The 20,019-nt window shown below is 34.9% G+C and overlaps 2 protein-coding genes and 1 pseudogene across 2 annotated transcripts; all 3 read right to left on the bottom strand.

Moving 5' to 3' along the window:
- Positions 1-940: 940 nt before the first annotated feature.
- LOC103402352 (pectinesterase inhibitor) lies at positions 941-1,363 on the bottom strand. Its single transcript, XM_017322981.1, has one exon. It carries the CDS (start codon positions 1,361-1,363, stop codon positions 941-943), a length of 423 nt encoding a protein of 140 aa, XP_017178470.1.
- A 13,803-nt stretch (positions 1,364-15,166) lies between these two features.
- Positions 15,167-17,023, bottom strand: LOC103403616 (peptide-N4-(N-acetyl-beta-glucosaminyl)asparagine amidase A-like; annotated as a pseudogene).
- Positions 16,982-19,596, bottom strand: LOC103403495 (laccase-7-like). Its single transcript, XM_008342340.4, has 6 exons — positions 19,412-19,596; positions 19,008-19,159; positions 18,671-18,915; positions 18,430-18,558; positions 17,376-18,329; positions 16,982-17,276 (listed from the first exon to the last, which is right to left on the bottom strand). The coding sequence occupies exons 1-6, from the start codon at positions 19,499-19,501 to the stop codon at positions 17,146-17,148; spliced, it is 1,701 nt and encodes a 566-aa protein (XP_008340562.1). The 5' UTR covers positions 19,502-19,596; the 3' UTR covers positions 16,982-17,145.
- Positions 19,597-20,019: the final 423 nt, after the last annotated feature.

The raw sequence follows: 20,019 nt of genomic DNA, 5'->3' as shown, positions 1-20,019 counted from the left end.
TTGTAAACTCCCATGGATTATTGGGTGAGCTCCTACTGCTCCGAGGACGTACTCCAGTTACACTAACTGTTGAGGAACCTCGTTAAAATCTTGGTGTCTTTAATATTTTGTTCTTGCATTTTATTTGATATATTTCCTGTGGGTTATCAAGAGTTGGTTCTAAAAGGTTTGGTGCTATCCTAGCACAACACTTTTCACTGCATTGCTTTGTATTCGTGTTGATGCTATTGAATTGGTTTAATAGTCAGTTAAACCCTATTAATAATGTCTTTAACCTCTTCTATGCTGACTCCCTCCATAGCATTATGCCTAGAGCATCAGAGGAGAGACGGGGAGAGGGAGATTTGTAACGCATTTGGTGCCTCAGATTCTATTGGATTGGATTGGACAACTCATTGTACTGTCACGCATGTGACACATGAAGAAATGGAGGCCAACTTCGAAATTGCAAGAATGGAATCGATCTAATTCCTTTAACTTGGACAAAACTTGGAATTTGACCGTCCTTTCTTACTTTAACACATACCTTGAATCCTATGAGTTATCTAACGCAATTCTAAGCACCAAACATGCCCTTGAGGAGTTGGTTTCCGAGTAACTTTTGAAATTTTGATAGAGCGTTTTTCAGCCACCAACGCCGAAGAAGTACATTATTCGTCCCATGGTAAGATAGGATCTCAATTCTGATTGTCTTATGTTTCACTTGATTGTAAATCAAAGTCTTTTTCCATGAATCCGAAAGTTTAATCTTCTATTTTTGTGTTTTATGATGAGGGAATCGGATCGTCTTCACTAATAAAAAAGAAGAGATTCTTAGATGTACAACACTGTTCAATACACAACTCGAATTGAAAGTCTCCAAGTAAAAACAAGACATATAGAGAATTCTTTCACTAAAAGTAACCGAACTCGACATCCATGAGATCAAAGGAAACATAAATCATTTGTGAAGCAGAGTATTAGAAACAATTAATATAATACTAGAAAGATTTAGCAAATCCCTAGTATCTTGCCAGAGACTTGTTGGTTCAGATGGTGGCTGCTTAAAGTTCTCTGAACACCCATTGAACTCTCCCAAGGCACCAGCTGCTGCATTTCTCACACCATTGTAGTCACCAACCTTCGCTTTCTCCTTGGCCTCCTTGAAATTTGCAACGGCCTCGTTGTAATTTCCGGCACAAGATGTGTACCTCAGCCGCAACGCCGGATTGCCCGCCTGGTTCTTCCACTTTACTATGTGATCTCTAGTGGCTGTAGTATTGGAATATCCCAAATCTACGGTGACACCGGCCAGGCTGCGAAGAAGTGCCTCAGTCACACGGGGATTCGAACTTAGGAGCAGAGAACAGAATGACGGGTTCATGGATTGTTTGCAAATAGAATGAGTAAACTGTCATTTAACCCCCTGAACTATCACGTGAGTTTCAATTTCCCCCCTGAACTATTTTTTCAGCCAATTGACCCCCTAAACTATGTTAAAGTGGCCAATTAACCCCCTACCGTTAAGTATCTTTAACTCCATCCAATTTTCTTTTAGAAAGTGTCATGTGCTTGGCACATGACCACCTTTTTACATTTTATGTCTAAATCTTTACAAAGAAAACATATAAAACAAATATTAAAAAAAAAATACATACAAACCCTAAACTTAATCATTCAAAATAATAGAAAAGGTAAGGCTTTTTATATTAACACTCCACAAAATGTTGAATGCACCCCATATTAAAATTTAATATTAAATGACTTATTTACTCCACTATGCAATGACAATTTTGACCTTATTAGGTTTTAAAAAAATATATATAAATACACTCCAAATCACTTTTAACGTAGTATTTATCTTCTCAACTATCAAAACCCTCTCATCCTCCATTGTTGAACAAAATCCTAACCAATGAAAATACAAACATGTTGATTGAGAAAAATTGTTTTTGATGAATGAAACACGAAATCGATGTTTCTGAAGCTTCACATGAGGTAAGACTTCACATTTTTCATTGTTTTAGTGATTTTGATGACATCGATAATTATTTAATTTTGCGTTTGCTGCATTATTTTTCAATATGAACCCTAAAAGATGAATATGAATATGAATATGAATATGAATATATAAGTTTAAATAATGCAGCAAACGCAAGATTAAATAATTATCGATGTCATCGAAATCACTAAAACAATGAAAAATGTGAAGTCTTACCTCATGTGACGTTTCAGAAACATCAATTTCGTGTTTCATTCGTCAAAAACAATTTTTCTCAATCAACATGTTTGTAGTTTCATTGGTTAGGATTTTGTTCAACAATGGAGGATGAGAGGGTTTTGATAGTTGAGAAGATAAATACTACGTTAAAAGTGATTTGGAGTGTATTTATATATATTTTTTTAAAACCTAATAAGGTCAAAATTGTCATTGCATAGTGGAGTAAATAAGTCATTTAATATTAAATTTTAATATGGGGTGCATTCAACATTTTGTGGAGTGTTAATATAAAAAGCCTTACCTTTTCTATTATTTTGAATGATTAAGTTTAGGGTTTGTATGTATTTTTTTTTTAATATTTGTTTTATATGTTTTCTTTGTAAAGATTTAGACATAAAATGTAAAAAGGTGGTCATGTGCCAAGCACATGACACTTTCTAACAGAAAATTGGATGGAGTTAAAGATACTTAACGGTAGGGGGTTAATTGGCCACTTTAACATAGTTTAGGGGGTCAATTGGCTGAAAAAATAGTTCAGGGGGGAAATTGAAACTCACGTGATAGTTCAGGGGGTTAAATGACAGTTTACTCCAAATAGAATTGACATCAAATGCCTGAGAAGGAGTCATGACCAAGAAGGAGATTATCAGAATGCAAATGGAGCTAGGGTTACAAACTGAACACATTTTTCTCATTTCTTGGAGTGTTTCTAAAGTGTTGAAGGTGTGAGTTGTTTATATAGTGATTAATGGGAGGTAACGTTTCCTTGGTGAGTAAGAAAAATATGAAAATGGATATTTTTGATGCGGTCCCTAATCCTTAACATTCTTTGATTAAAACCTTAATATTATTCAAAGTTTGATCAAGGTCCCTTGACTTTGTACACCTCATTATATTACTATTAATATTTATATTTTTATAGTTTTGACATTAATTATTTGATATTTTATGAGATTTATAATCTTATAAATTTAAAATCCCTCATTATAATACTATTAGAAACGGTTACAATAAAAAAATTCAAACATTTTGATTGAATAAATGGATAAAAAATATGTAAAAATAAGAAATAATAAATGGCAAAAGAATGTATCCATAGTGTTAAAAAAATTAGTACATTTTACAAAAAAATTGGTACATTTCACATATAACAAAGTGGTACATTAATAAAGAAGAATGGGTACATTAGAAATAAATTAGGGTACAAATAAAAGATTAAAATTTATGAATACAAATGAATTTTTTAAAATATAGGCGCTAAAAGAAATTAGTACATGGGTACAAAATAAAACTAAAAAGAAAATACAACAAATTTAAAAAAAAATGTTGCAAATTAAAAGTGGGTACAAACTAAAAATATAAATATATGATACAAAGTTTACGCATAAAACATAAATATACCATATGTAATTTTTCTATTATTGATTAAATATACAATGTCACGTGATGGTATACACATGGGTACAAACACAAATAAAACTTAAAAAAATATGGGCACAAAAAGAAACTAATATATGAGTACAAATTAAAAATGAAAAGAAAATCGGTACAAATTAAAAAATATTTGCAAATTAAAAATAGGTACAAACTAAAAATGAAATTATATGATAAAAAAATTTAGCCATAAATATAAATATACTAATTGTAACATTTTTAACATTAAAGGAATATATTTAAAAATAAAAATATTTTATTATTCAATTAATTAATGATGTTATTAATACCTAAGGACTTTGATCAAAAATTGAAAATGAATAGGATTTTAATCAATGGAGTAACAAAAAGAAGAATGTGAACCTAATTTTCCCATATGAAAAATATTGATTCTTCACGTGAGGTCTAATTTTGTCTTGTAATTTAAAAGCAATGTGGCAGTTTTTGCAAATTGATAATTCGTAATTAAATGCAGTCAAGCATTTTGGTGAGAGTCGGTGTGTACTGCCAGTTGTTAACATTGTAGTAGTTAGATACATTAATACAGGTAAAATTTGAATAAGTGGACTAAATGTCATTCTGGCGCGGTTACACGTTGGAGTTTCACGAGTTTAAATGCATGTAGTTCAATAGATAGGGAGACATTTTTCAGCGTGCCGAGAACATGAGCAGTACATAAAGTGTTATAATATAAGTGTTTAATTTTGTATTTTTTTAAGTATCCAATCACTTGTATTGTGACATTTGGTGTATCCGTGTTACTGGCATACTGAAAAATCTCTCGTGAATAAGGTGTTGGGTTCTACACATGCATCTTGAGTTCAAAAATTCTCACTTACCTTAATTATTGTAATAGTTTTAAACCATGCACTACCCCATAATAATAATATTTTTAAAGAAAAACATGCATTTAAATGTTGAAAGATGAGTGTAATTTAAGTTGGGAATGCATGTATTTCATGACACCTTCACAACGTAAGAACATTGTGTAGTCAAGTGGCGGACCGAGAAATTTTTCTCGGGCGGAACCAATGGCACAATGTCAAGTTTGTACCTAAGTAGGATTAGGCCTAATTAGACCTTATGAACCAGGTCAATGTCTTACTTATTAGTAAAATAGCGTTTATATTAATATCAATCAAACATTGACACATCAAATTTTACAGTATGAAGCGCTCTTAATTTATTAAGTTGATGCCTTTAATACACATACAAGCAAACCCAAACAAAATCTATTTTATTTTTTATTTGGAGGAGACAAAAAGCAAAGTTAAATTGTAGCAGGGAAAAAGGATTAGATCAAAACAAATGATCAGAGAAGTTTGAGAGATGGAGGAAGCATAGGGAGGAGAGTTAAAGAATGTTCTGATGGCAAAGTTCAAAGAAGGAACTTCAGAGACCCAGATCGAGCAACTCATCAAATCCTATGCCAACCTGGTCAACCTCGTTGAGCCCATGAAGTCCTTCCACTGGTACACAATAGCTCCTCCACCCTAATCTCTATCTTGATTCTTTTACCCAATTATAACGAGTGAAAGAATGAATGAATATAATTCTCAGTCATACGTTTACTTAAAATTAACGATTTGAAAAAAACGAATCATCATGTTTTTTTGTCAACATTCTCATTAATCAGTTTACTAATAAGGAATTGAAAAAAAATTAAGTGAAGGTATCTCGTACCGGAAAATCAAGGTAATGAGATTATCAAGAGAGGGGATGTTTATGTCATCTCTAATCCTCCATATCATTATCTTATTCCCTCTCATGGTAAGTAAACATTTCTTGAGGTATATTAAAATAGAGGTGAATGTTTTTTTATTTTTTTATTTTGATGGGATAAATGGCGTTTTGCAGTGTTTTTTTATTTTCAAACGGCTTATGTTGTGCTTTAAAAATAATTAGCTGCAAAATAAAGCAGGTGAGAGTTTGATAAACTGTATTTTTAAGAGGGTTGTGAGTATGAAAAACAGTGTAAACGTGTTTGTTAAATTTTAGTGTAAATGTGATATACAATGACAAAAACAGACATGATAGTGTGGGCGACGACAACAATGGATATTTTACCAAACTGCTTCTAAAAACTGCTGTCTGAAGGCCATTACTTTTAAAATAAGCATTACATTTTAGTAATTACCAAACATTTTTTCCTTAAATTTAAAGTGAAACTGCTTTTGATAAAAAGAAAAAAAAAAACCAAATTGGGCCTAAGAATGAAGAAAACATCCTCTCATCTAGGAGAATTAAAATGATTGTTTTTTTTTTAATGAGGAATTCATTATCTACATTCAAGTTTGACAAAATATTATCGTTTCTTCTTCAACATACCTTAATGTATTTATTATATTGGTAATGCTAAGGAGACCAAACTTTGAAATCAACTTTGCAAACCAAATGATGTGTCACTAATAGAAAATAAGCACGTTAATCAACGCTTAAGTAATAATTCACTCATCAATAACCACATCATTTGGTTTGTAAATTTGGTTTAAATATTTTGATCTCCCAAGCATTATTTGCTCACGTGACAATTTTTTAATGAGTAATGCTAAGGAGACCAAACTTTTAAATCAAATGATGTATCACTAATAGATCTAAACTCAGCATAACCCTTTTGAAGATTTACATAGCAATCATTGCAATGAATTTGTTAAACAATCTTGTGTGATAAGTTGGTGTCCAACGAAGTTAACAAATCTTTGTGTAATAAGTTGGTGTCCAACGTAGTACTAGAGAACTACTTTATACCATGGCCTGAGTAGTATCAGAGACCAACTTTATATCTCAACTGACGTAATAATTTTTTATTTTTTATTTTTTTGTTTTTATGAGAATGTTGTAGACTTTTCACAACAAATTAGAAATTGTCACATCATTTGATAAACCAAAAATTGTGTAATACGTTAGTGTCTGATGTGATCTATTTGCAAAGATTTTTTATATAGTGCTCCAATGTATAAATATATTGAACTTTTTAACCGTTAGAACGTTAATCAGGGGAAAGGAGCTGAGCATTGAGAAGCAAGAGGAAGGTTACACTCATGTCTTTGAGACCACCTTTGAGAGTGTGGAGGGTATTGCAGAGTTTTCAGGTCATCCTGCCCACCATGATTTTGCCAAGCTGTTCCTTCCCAATTTGGAGAAATTATGTTTCATCGCAGCACGAGATCAGCAAGTCATAGCCCTCAAAAACCCTACCGAAGTACAGGCTATGTTGATGAAGATCCTTTCCAAATAGAAAGATTAATCAGAATATTTCTTGAATTTGGGCTTTCCCTTTGTGTTCCTAATAAATGTAACTGTGTGAGTGATTGCAATGGTGTCAGTTTCATGCAATGAGGTTTTAGTGACATTACTCATTCGATGAAGCTATTTGTACTAGTTTGCCAGCAGGTGAATAACGAAAACGAAAACTGAAGGGTTTGTTTGAAAATTATTTGGTTTTTAGATTTTTATTTTTTATGATATATACATGAAGAGGTGGGGAAAAATTGGTATCGAACCTTTTATTTATGAGATTTAAATTTAATACCTCTCACTTACGGTTATTATTTTTTATTATTTTTTATACTTTTTTTGCTTCACATATAGGAAGGGAAATCAAAATCTTAGAAAGTGAAAATAATTTGAAATAGTTTTTAGCTTTTTTATTTGTGTACCGTTCCTTAATGATGTTTACTATGAAATTTAATTACCAAATAATGTGTCAGTGCATGTGTCAATATCTTGTTTGGTAAAATAAATTTTAGATTTTACCTAATTAAATCAATCACACACTTCCACATCATTACTAAATAAAATTCGGTGAACAAATCTGATGTGCCTAACATTACTTGAATAATTAGGTTTACGAGTTCATTATACTATACAGGCTTTTTAACCAAAATGATATCTGAAATTGACATAATTCCTCATTTTGGTACTTGAGATTGAAAATGGATAGAAGTAGTCTCTAAGTTTGTCCACATTAAATCATTTTGACCATTCCATGAACAATCTGTTAATGTCATCGTTAAATTATCACGTGAGAGACTACATGACCACTTTTTTAATGATATTTTTTGTCAAACCAACCCTTTTTAGCCAAAATGGTCCCTAAGATTAATATAACTTGTCACTTTGGTCATTGAGTTTGTCCTCGTCAATCATTTTGTCATTTCGTGAAAATTCTGTCAGTGTCCTCGTAAAATAGTCACATAACGAGGATATTGACATATTTTGTTAATAAAACTATTTAATTTTGTTTCTTCTGTGAAAAATCTATTGTCACTATCCTCGTCAAGTTGAGAAGTTAATTTGACAAAAATAATTTAAACAAATGGTCACACAGTTGCTCACGTGACAATTTTTTAATTCATTACATTGAAATTGGCGCGATCATTAGTCATAGCATTACGAGCCTCCAACAAGTCAGAATATGGCTGGAAGTGCTCTTAACTCCTGAAAAAACCACGAGTGAAACCCAATAAACACTTTTTTGGTACCACCACCAACGACTCTCTCAGCACATTTTGGTTTTCTCTTGGATGGCTACCACCAGGTCCACCACCACCACCGCTCTCGGCGCCTCCAGTTCAGGTTACCCATTATTTTTCTTTTTATATTTCTCGAATTTATTTTCTTATTCCAGTTCCTTATTTTCTCTGTTTACGCTAGGCCAGGTCTGTTTGTTTCCCACAAAAAAAAAACGCATTGAAGATCAAAGAAAATCAATGGGTTTTCCGAGAGGTCGAAACAGGATGAGCCTGAAAAGTTCACCTTTTTTCTTTGGGAATTATGAATTTAAATCTACGGTGACACCGGCGAGACTGTGAAAAAGTGCTTCAGTCACGCGGAGATTCGAACTTAGAATTAGAGAACAGAAAGACGCGTTCATGTTCATGGATTGTTTGCAAATGGAATTGAGATCAAATGCATGAGGAGTCATGACCAAGAAAGAGATTAGCAGAATGCAAATGGTGCTAGGGTTATTGTTGACCCTAAAAACAATCAAGTCTACGTGGCGCGCAAGTCAAGCAATTAAAAAGCTAATTACGTCAACTCGACGGCCGAGCTTGGCCGGTGAGTAAAATGAGTTGATGTTGCGTTGGGCGCGCTGCTGACTTCTGAATCTTACGACTACGGCCAAGAAACGAACACGTCTCGGCCTTCGGGTTCTAGAGCCTGAAGACAAGGCTGCTAGTTCTGCGAAGTTCAATATCAAATTCGACTCTCAGGATAACGAATGTATTAACCTGGTAACACCTCACTTTGCCAAGAGAGCTGATGAGATGACCTCTGCCAATAAGGACTTGAAAATCCTTCTTGACTGAGACTTGGATAGGTAACCAATCGGTCTCGAAGCAGTGTTATTTATCCAAACTGAAGGTGCTCCGCGGTCGAATGGTTCTACGGCTACAATGTTGTTTATCCAAATTGAAGATGTTCACCGGTTGCCTTCACAGTGCTGTTTATCTAAACTGAAGATGTGTTGCCGAAAAAGGAAAATAAAAATCTCAAGGTTGTTGAGAGGTTTCGAGTAGAGCGAGAGTTTGCGTAGGGCAGTTTGTGTGTTGAATTGGAGGGGCTCAAATGTTGCCTGCGGCTCTTTATTTATAGTAGCGAACCTACTCTTGGCCGAACCAGAGATGTATCCGGACCAAAACTCCCGAATCTAATCTGATTAGGATTCGGCCAATCCTAGTTGCAATAGGTTTATGAACCAAGCCCTATAATGAATCAGATTCATTCATGTGCTCTCAATGCTTCCAACACCGAAACCCCTTGTTGTACCAGGATTCAATTTCTTCGCCCTTATCCAAATCAATCCCTCTTACAATAGGACTCGGTCGACCCGATTGGACGGCTAATGACAGCTGGACGACTCATAATACTTCTCGAAGAGCACTGGGCAGAGCACAAGCCTAAGCTCGGCCCAATAATATTATTTTGGGCCTAAACAGTTACAAATTGAAGAGCTCATTTTTCTCATTTCTTTGGGAGTTCTAATTACTTTTACTGAAATGTTGCAAGTGTGAGTTCTTTATATAGGATTAATGGGAGGTCCGCTTCCTTGGTGAGTAAGAAAAATATGAAAAATATTGATTCTTCACGTGAAGGCTAATTTTGTCTTGTAATTTAAAAGCAACGTGGCAATTTTTGCAACAATAATGCTATTTTTACCATATTTTTATACTATATTTATATCCTATCTTATGTGGCATTTGATGTGGACAACCACATCATTTAAATTAATCAGAATTCCATTTAAATTAAAAATCATTTAATAAACCAATAATTAAAAAAAGATGGAATTAAATGGTTATTGTGGCATACGAGGAATCTTCTCTTTCCTTCCCGTTGAATCTTGCTTCTTCTCCCCTTTCTTCTTCCACTACTGAATCAAAGAACTTGCTGGAATGATCTTCCATTGTTTTACTTGGTGGGGTGCTGTCTCTGCTCTGTGAATAGCTTTGGTGTGGTGAGTACGATTATTTACATAATTAGGTGAATAAGAATAGTATTTCTTACTGTTTTAGACACTTTGTACTGTTTGATTTGATATTTTTGGCGCCAAGGTAACTTCTTTTCCAGTTACATTAACGGAAGTAGATTAATTGTTGTAAAGTTTCAATCTTTGGTTAAAACGATGGAGATTGGATATATCTGCCTAAATTTGAAAAGTCAGAATTTTTAAAGCAAATTTTGTTTCTGGTGTACCATCATTTCTTTATTTGGGGGTTTAGTGAAAGCTTTTTTGTGATGTTTAATGTTGTAGAGTTTGATCAGAACTAGTTTATTATGGTGTTGTTAGAAAGCCATCGATATAAATCTTCAATATTTAATTAGGAAAATAAAGATTTGATTAATCCTGAAAGAAAAGAGGGAACTTGGGATTTATCTACCAAAAGGATATGAAAAATTCGCATTTTTGAATGCCATTCAGATTTTGGTGTTTTGTTTAGTTAGGGTTTAATGTAAGATTTTTGTGATGTTTGATGTGGTAGGGTTTCAATGAAGACCATAGAGAGAGAAAAGCTTTTGAAAGGCGGGGAAGTAATTATGTCGGAGAAGCTTTCTTCCAATGGAGGTGAAGTTGTACTGGAAGTTCGAAGCGAAGCGATCAATGCAGCAGAACTCTCAAGATGGATCAGAATACGTTTTGTGGTTTGATTATTGTTTAGGGGTGTGCTATCCACACACCCCTTTTTACTTCTCACACACCCTTTGTTAATTTCTGTCCGTTGATCTTCTTCAATTCATTCGATCCGACGGCCCAAAATTAGAAGGGTGAGTGAGAAGTAAAAAAGGGTGTGTGGATATCACATCCCATTGTTTATTATGTTCTTTATTAATGTCAAGATGGATCAGGGAAGAATAAACGTCTAAAACATTAGAGACCTTATTATCTTAGTATCTAATATTGACTTAGTTCCTCAATAATACATTAGAGACTCTATTAATGGCATACAAATAAAGAGACATTTTATCACTTTTAGATTAGGCTTTCTGATCACTTTCAAATTAGGCTTTCTTATCACTTGAAAACCGAACCTTTACAACAAAGATGAAAGAAATAGTATTACATATAGTTATATTATTGTGATCAACATTATACATTACTTCGTGTTAGCTAGGGATAAAAGATTTTTTGTTGTGGGTTTGTTTTTTCAGCCATTGCAGTGCATATACTAGAATTAAGAGACTTGCACATATGGCTAGTGTATTCACATTGATAGTGTGGTGTAATATATAAACTTGTATAATTATGTTTTATGTTTTAGGAACATGGAGTTCTTCTAATGAATTTACTAAAGAAGATGATGTAGTTGAAGTGAGTTCTTGTAATGAAACAGAAAATGATGGGGTTCATACAATAGAAACTTTTAATGAAAGTATTGGAGGAGATGATGCAATTGAAGCAATTTCTGATGCCATTGAAGCATAAGGCAATGGGGTTCATGCAGTGGAAAATAATGGGACTAACATGGATCGAACACAATGAATGTGGAAGAAAAGGTCTAAGAGCCTCAAGTTGGAATGATCTTTGACAATGCAGATCAAGTGGCTACATATTACAAAACATATGGGAGACAATCAGGATTTCTAGTGATAAAGAGATCATCAACGAAGGGAGATGATGGAAAATTGAGGTATATTACTATGTGTTGTGCTCGATTAGGTACATCAAAAAGTACTTCAAGTAATCCTCTTAAGCCATATCCAAGTATAAAGAATGATTGCAAGACTTAACTAAGGGCAGGTTTATACTTGGGCAAGAAGTGGCAAATGAATTCTGTAAAGCTTGATCATAATCATGGGTTGAGTCCAACAAAAACTCGTTATTGGAAGTGTTTTTGGGAAGTTAGTTCTTCTATAAAAAAGAAGCTTGAAGTGATTAATAAAGCCAGAATAAGGGTCAACAAAAGTTATAATTCAGTGGTGGTTGAAGTTGGGGGGCATGAGAGCATGAAGTGTATAGAAAAAGATTGTAGAAATTATATTGAAAAGGTAAGGCGCTTACGACGTGGAGAAGGGGATGCCACTGCAGTTCAAAACTACTTTGTAAGCATGCAAGCTCAGAATGCAAATTTCTTTATGCAATTGATTTAGACACATATGGTCATTTAAGAAATGTATTTTGGGCAGATACAAGGAGTAGGGCAGCATATGAAGAATTCGGTGATGTTGTAACATTTGGCACAATGTACTTGACTAATAAGTACGATATGCCATTTGCTCCATTTGTGGGGTTAATCATCACGAGCAATCAATTTTATTGGGATGTGGATTGATTTCAAGGGAAGATATCGACTCCTTTATTTGGTTGTTTAAGACCTGGCTTGCTTGTATGTCTGGTTATGCTCCAAGTCGAATAATTATAGATCAAGACAAAGCTATGAAAAAAGCGATTGAAGTTGTTTTTCCTAATACTAGACATCCATTGTGCTTGTGGCATATAATGAAAAAGGTTCCTGAAAAGCTTAAAAGTTATAAGGAATATGAGTCCATGAGCTCTTCGTTAGATAACATTATTTATGACTTAATGACTTCTGAAGATTTTAAAGAACGTTGGGTTGAGATGATTGGAAAATATAAGTTTAAAAAGCAAGCACATAAATGTTAAAAAGCTTGTATGCAGAGAGACATCATTGGGTGCCTATGTATGTGAAAAATAAATTTTGGGCTGGAATGTCAACTATACAAAGGCGTGAGAGCATGAATGCATTTTTTGATGGCCACGTGAACTCCAAGACTACTTTACAACAATTTGTGGAGCAATTTGAGAATGCATTAAGGAGTAAAGTGCTAAAAGAGGCATCTGTAGATTCTGATTCTTAGATGCAGATTCTGATTCTTTCTCTTCAAATGTTCGTTGTGCAACACATTATGACATGGAAAAGAAAGTTTAAGCTGTTTACACGATTTCAAAATTCAAGGAGTTCCAAAAGGAATTGACAAGTATAATGTATTGTGACAGGTTTCAATTGAAATTGATAATGCAATTTTGGAGTACCAAATAGCTGAGCGTATTCTGATCAAGGAGAACAAAAAGAAGACTGTCATTTTCAAGGGCTGGTTTAATGAGCATGAAATTGAAGTTAATTGCAATTGTTGCAAGTTTGAGTTTAGAGGCATATTATGTAGACACGCACTTTATGTTTTAGTTCATCATGACATTGACTTTATGCCAGATAAGTACATCATTTGGAGATGGAGGAAGGATGTGAATAGATGCCATACAAGGGTTAGTGACATGCTCCAACCCCTATATCCCTAAATACCAACAACTGATATGCTCCAACCCCGATATCCCAAAATACCATGGTAGGCACGTGCTGGCCGACACTCGAGGATGATGAAACCATTAAAAACATGTATACCGATAAAATATGTAATTAGAAAGATATAAACCGATGCAGAATCATGTTTAAAGCATACAACTACTAAGAATAATATGGAAGGATTACTAAGAAAAGATATGAACAAGGAAATGATACCTATACTGAGAAGACTCAAGGATAACTAAGCCGAAATGCCCTGACGTCGGGATCATGTGCCTCGATCCTAACTCCTGAAGGGTGCAAAACTAGAAAAGGTGAGTGGACCATAATTTATATTAATACTAATAGTATGAAAACCACTTTATTTAAGAACATACTAACCCCCTGTTTTGAAAACATACACACACACACACACACACACACACACACACACATATATATATATATATATAATACGACATATAGGTTTTATGAAAAACCCTAGCATGCCAAGTAAAACATTCATGAAATATCTGTAAATCATATCCGTGCTGTACTCAACTAGGGGTATCATAGTCGCCCGAAGGTAGTACCTGTCTATCACTTGAAGGTGAAGCTGAATAACTTGTCCATCACTCGAAGGTGAAGTTGTATAACCTGTCCATCACCTGAAGGTGAATATAAATGAGGAAGGAACACAGTTAACAAACATATTTGTTGTATATAACTACTAAGTTGATAAATCATAACATGTTTCACTTGCAACTTTTGTAGAAATCCTTAGAAAGTGATGCAATATGTCATATTGATTGATGGTCCACCTCCTTGTAGAAGTGATAACATAGTTGCAACACAAGAGAGTAATTGTGAAGGTATGCGATAAATATATTGATCTTTTTTTTTATCTTTTTTCTTAGTTAATAATCATTGTCATTATAATTACTATACTTACTCTTTGTAATTGTAATTACTTTTATTCTTTGGGATTTAGCATTCTCATCTTACACAAGAAGTTCAAATTTGCATGCCTGCCAACCAATATCCTATTTTCCCCCATACTAATGTAAGTTGTGCATTTGTCTTATTGATAGATTTGAAATGCTTTTGTGTTAGCTATTGAACAAATATTACCTATTATAGGAAAACATGGCTTTGTTATTAGGACTCAGTCAAGGTGGTCATCCAAACCCATTGTACAAAGAGTCTGAGATTGGAAATATAAGTTTTCCTATTATGCATGGAAATTATGTCCAGGTAAACATTGAGAGGTTGCATATAATTTTTTTGATGTTATTAATTATATATTTATTTACATCACATAGTATAATGCTATATCTATAGTTCTTATGGTTTTTTTTCCTCTTTGTTAGGGTCAACAATACACATACTGGAATGGAGGTTATAATATGTACAATATGCATAGCTCTACTTCAAGAGGAAATGATGACCAGGAGCTCAACTAAGCAATGGAAGCAAAAATGAAAGCAATTTCTTTATGCAGTTTGAGTTTTTGTGGATTTAGATCATATTTCTTCTAAACATAGATTTCAATGCATTTCAAATATTTTGTAACAGCAGCCAGTATGCAGACATGTTACTCTTCTAATTCATGTTGTATAGAAAGCGGAGTCATTTACATTGTGCTTGCAATTCATATTCGTGTCTTTAGGATTCTACAAATGGTAATGTAGTCTCCTCAGGAGCTCAACAATTCTTCAGTAAACAGATGGCATAATTACAAGAGTTAACACATTTGCAGCCATATTTGTTATGTTTTCTTTTCGATCAATTAGTCGAAATATTCAGAAGTATTGGATTGAAGCTTTGTTATGTTGCAACTAACACATTCAATTCCAGCAGCGAAGCGCATTCACATTTTTCTAGTTACCACCTAAGCCAAGGCAGACGGTCGACATATACTATGCATAACAGAAATCCCAATTCGACATTTGTAACGTACTTATATGTTTCTTTTGCTTGTTCCAAGAAGTCAATGTACAAGTAAAGAGGAAATTTTTTGTATGATGACATTGAGTGGATAATGAAGGATGGCGGCCTGATATGAACTGTATTGTTGAAATGGATTGTCTGATTCACTATTTGCGTATTGCCATCATTGTTCATGACCATTGTATTACTGTAATGGAGGTCTTGAATTGCATCAGTTGTGATATTCCCATAGGAGGACTTTACCCATCCAGTCGATGACACAGACCTGCCGCCCTTTGTAAAAAATGTGCCATTTAAACCCTTGAAATCCAAAACCAATGAAACAACAAGGGGCAAGCTACTATGCTCCGAAAGCTCTCCTTCAGTTTTTGTGCTCTGCTTGTCCAACCAAAGATGCAAATTCGCATCAACAAACCAAACATTCAATGCATTTGTGACACTAAAACCAAACTTGTGGCTCTTCCCATCCAATACCTTCCCTAAAAAGGGCGTGATTTCAATATCATAGGAAGGGAGATTGTACGAGCCAATCGCAGTAATTGAACTCCATAGGAGGGGATTGAACCCTCCAGTGAAAATCACTGTAAAAGGATAGATTGCACCAACAACCTTACCATCTAAACTCACCCCAACCTCCCTAAAAGGCCTGTTTCCAGGCATACCTCTAAGATTGTTTACAACAATGTACTCATTCGGAGCATTTGAATACCAAAACTCATCATTCTCATGAAATGAAACATATACCTCCAACACAGCCCTATAAGCGTTTTGTGGAATCTTAAATTCCTTCAACTGTGTATTGGTCGAATTCTGGATTTCAAACCACATCCCATCATTCAAAGGCAGATTTCTCGAAATGGGCAAGATCAAATCCGCCCAATAATGGTACCCAGAATCCAAATTTCCCAAATTTTGCTCATAATTATAATTCAAATTCTTCTCAGCAGGGTAAAAATGGATGCTAATATTCACATGGTAAATCCCTATGTATGTTTTATCTACCAAATTCCCAAGATAATTTGATTGTTCTGAAGCAAAGAATAGTACCTTGTGATGTCTTTCTTGACACTCCAAACAATCCCATTCTGTGTTGGCTCAGCGATGCAGCTCTTGAGAAGCTCAACCTCGCCGAGCCAAACCCCGAAAATCCGATCATTGGTAGTCCACGCTAACGTGAAAAAAATTGGGGTGAAAAAAAGGGCGTAAAAGAACTGGCGTGGAAGAAGAAATAGGAGAAGAAGCAGGATTGAAAGGGGAAGGAAGGAGAAGACTTTTTGTATGCCATAATCACCATTTAATTTCAACCTTTTTTTTATTATTGGTTTATTAAATGGTTTTTAATTTAAATAGAATTCTAATTAATTTAAATGATGTGGTTGTTTATATCAGATGTCACATAAGTTGGTATATAAATGTGGTATAAAAACATGATAAGAATAACATTATTGTATCCTAACATGCACCTCAATTATTAATATTTTATAATTTATTTTGATTTTAGTCAAACAATGATGACCAACTTGTACAAGGCAACTTTAACGAAAAGCACCTGGTACTGTTCACTTTAACGAAAAACCATATTTTTACACTAAAAAGTCAATTATGGTACTATTCACTTTATCCTTTATTTTGTCCTTAGCATTAAAACTCAAAGTTTTCAAACCATTTTCATTAATTTTCCTATTATACAATACATTTTGTCACAAGGTTTATTACAAAGGTTATTCACTTGTAACAAAACGAATGAAATTGACCTCGGTAATATAATTTCAAGAATACAAAGTGAAACAATATTTTGAGGTGTCTTCCAAACAACTTCTAACATTTGGGCAGATCAAGTGGTGGTGGAGGTAAAGTAGATTCTGGCGTCCCTCCATTTTCAACCTCAAAAGCCATGGCCAGCCCCCACGGCAGATGAACGTCCAAATGACAATGCACGTACCAGATACCTGAAACAATAATTTAAAACAAATAATCAAAACTTAATTATTTATAACATATTGAAGATACAAAGAAACTTAATTAATGAGATGATTAAGAAAACTAACCAGGATTATTTGCTCGAAACCTGATCACAGCCCATCCTCCGACTGGCACACCAATTGTGTTGCGTACTTGCGGATTAACGAAGTTAAATTTTTTGGGGTCATTAATCGGATCGTAATTTCCAAACCCTTGTGCCAATACATGGAAACTGAAGCCATGGAGATGCATCGGGTGGTTCTCGATGGCCAAAAACGCTATGTTCTGAAACACCAACTGTACTGTCGAATTGAACTTTAGCGTCTTGACCTTGGTTGATTTTGGCGCAAATATCAGGGATAGGTCGAGGCTGAGGTTCGTGTCCGTGTAGTCAAACTTGACCGGAGGCTTGCTAGGAAAATCTCTGGTGTAAACCCCGCTCACATTGTTAAAATGTGCTTCCAGCATGGACGTATTGGTCGGGACCATGAATGACTCGTTGTTCATGCTTGCGGACAATCGGTTATTGAATAAGCCCTGACACGTGGCATTTTCGGGACACATCGCCAAGTTAACGCCGACTGTCACGAACATGTGCTCGTCCACTTTGCGTGGGACCGGGACCCAGTGTGGCCCATTAGAGAGGCTGGTGAGATTGGTGTAGAACTTGTTGGCCAACGGCGTGTCGTGAGGGTTGGGCATGGGGGGCATAATGGGGGTTGATGACGTGTAGCCCTTGTAGACGATGATGCCTTTGGTTGTTGAGTTATCAAAGCCGACAGTATCGTCAGCGCTAGCGTAGGGAGTGGCGGCCATGTAATAAGATCCATTAAGTTGATTGAATTTGACGAGAACGTCAGTGGTCTGACCGGGTCCAGTAACCACCACGTCTGTGACATAAGGAGTTGTGTAGGAGGCATCAATGGCAACAACTGTCATGCTGTGGTTGGCTATCTTGAAGAAAAGTTGGGTATTGAGTGCAGCGTTGATTAGGCGTAGCAGGTAGGTCTTTCCTCTCACCACACTGAGTTGATATGTTTCTGATAATTTGATGTCAATTTGTTAATATTCACCATGTAAAAATAACATATAAACTAAATTAATAAATTTATGAGTATGCATGCATGCATGGTTACGTACGATTTTGGGAGCAATCGTAGAGATCGCCGGGAAGTCCATTGATGGTGTAAGCATTTGAAAGGTTAGGAGCTATTCCTTTGGATAGGCCTTCTTGCTCAATGTCGACCACATTGCCACTGTACCAATCTCCTGCAATTCCATCAAACAGTCAATATATAATTAGTCATCAAATTTACTATTTGAAGTACGTATTAAGATTAACGTTAAACAAGTTGAATGGTATAGTTTAATCGTTAATGACCTAATATGATGGGAACTTCTTTGGCGGGCTTGGGGAAGGGGAAGGATCGACCGGTTTTCGGGTGTATTATAAGCGCTCCATGGACAGTTGCGCGAAGCCACGAAATGTGGGCATGCCACCAAAGGGTGCCTTCTTGTCCAGTGATATTAAATTTGTAAGTATAACTTTGTCCGGGGGGTATAGGACATTGAGTTACGTATGCTGGCCCATCTGCCCATGCACTCAAAAGCTGAAAGACTCCATGCCTGCATTAAGAAAGAAACCATACAACGTGAACAAAGCATAACTCAACATTCCCTTTGGGGGTTGTTAAATGGTTTTGGATAATTTGTGTTACCAGTGAATAGTAATGTTATAGGGCGACTGATTTAAAACATGGATGATAATTGTGTCTCCATCTCGTGCATATATGGTTGGTCCAGGATAACTCTCATTCACTACAGTAATCGATTGATTCTGGCATAGTCGGGTAACAGTCATGTTGTTCACCTGAAAACAATGAAAAAAAAGTGTCATGATTATTCAAAGGAAACATTCAAACATTTGGTGAGGAAATATTCATGAGAAAATAAGACTCCCAAAGGATTCGTTCGAAATTATCTCTGAAAACCTCTTCAATGACCCAAAAGTTCTTATATTATTTTTGTTAAATTGAATCAGATGTATTTTTAAACGCTATAATGCGCTTTTAGCCATTATAGAAACATTAACGAGCATAACCAAAATTGAGGCAAGACTTACACTGAACGAGTGCTCAACAATTGCACCAGAGGCTACTGAGGAAGCTAATAGAGCTAGAGCACAAGCTAGCACAAAGGCTAACCGTGCCATATGGGGAACAAATTAAAAGAGCTATATCAAGGGGAAAAGAGAAGTCTGAGAATCGGCTATTGTTATGGAGATATCATATTACTCTTCTGATATTTCAGTGGTCTATAGATGCTATGTTTATATAAGCATTTGGAAGGTATTTGCTAACCCATTTTTTACCCAATTGCGTGACGAATTAGCAAACAAATTCGCATTTGTTTTGATAAGGACTTTGAAATTTTGAACATGCAGGCATATAAAATGACTTTGGTATATATTAACATATCCAGTAACAGTTTGATTAAGTCAGTGACTCATCAGAGAATGCTAGCATAAAGATATGAACAAGGGTAAATTACACTTTCATACCTTAGTTTTGGGGTCAATTTCAATTCTTTACAACATCTTTAAAACAGTCAACTTTCATACCTTAAGTAATATTTTATTTCAAAATAATATCTCCGTTACATTTTCCATATATTGATCTGTTAAATGCTGACGTAGCTGCCACATATATGCTACGTGGCAAATAAAATATT

This window comes from Malus domestica, chromosome 16, assembly GCF_042453785.1.
Source record: "Malus domestica chromosome 16, GDT2T_hap1".
Lineage (NCBI taxonomy): Eukaryota > Viridiplantae > Streptophyta > Magnoliopsida > Rosales > Rosaceae > Malus > Malus domestica.
This window is presented reverse-complemented; position numbering and strand designations above follow the sequence as displayed.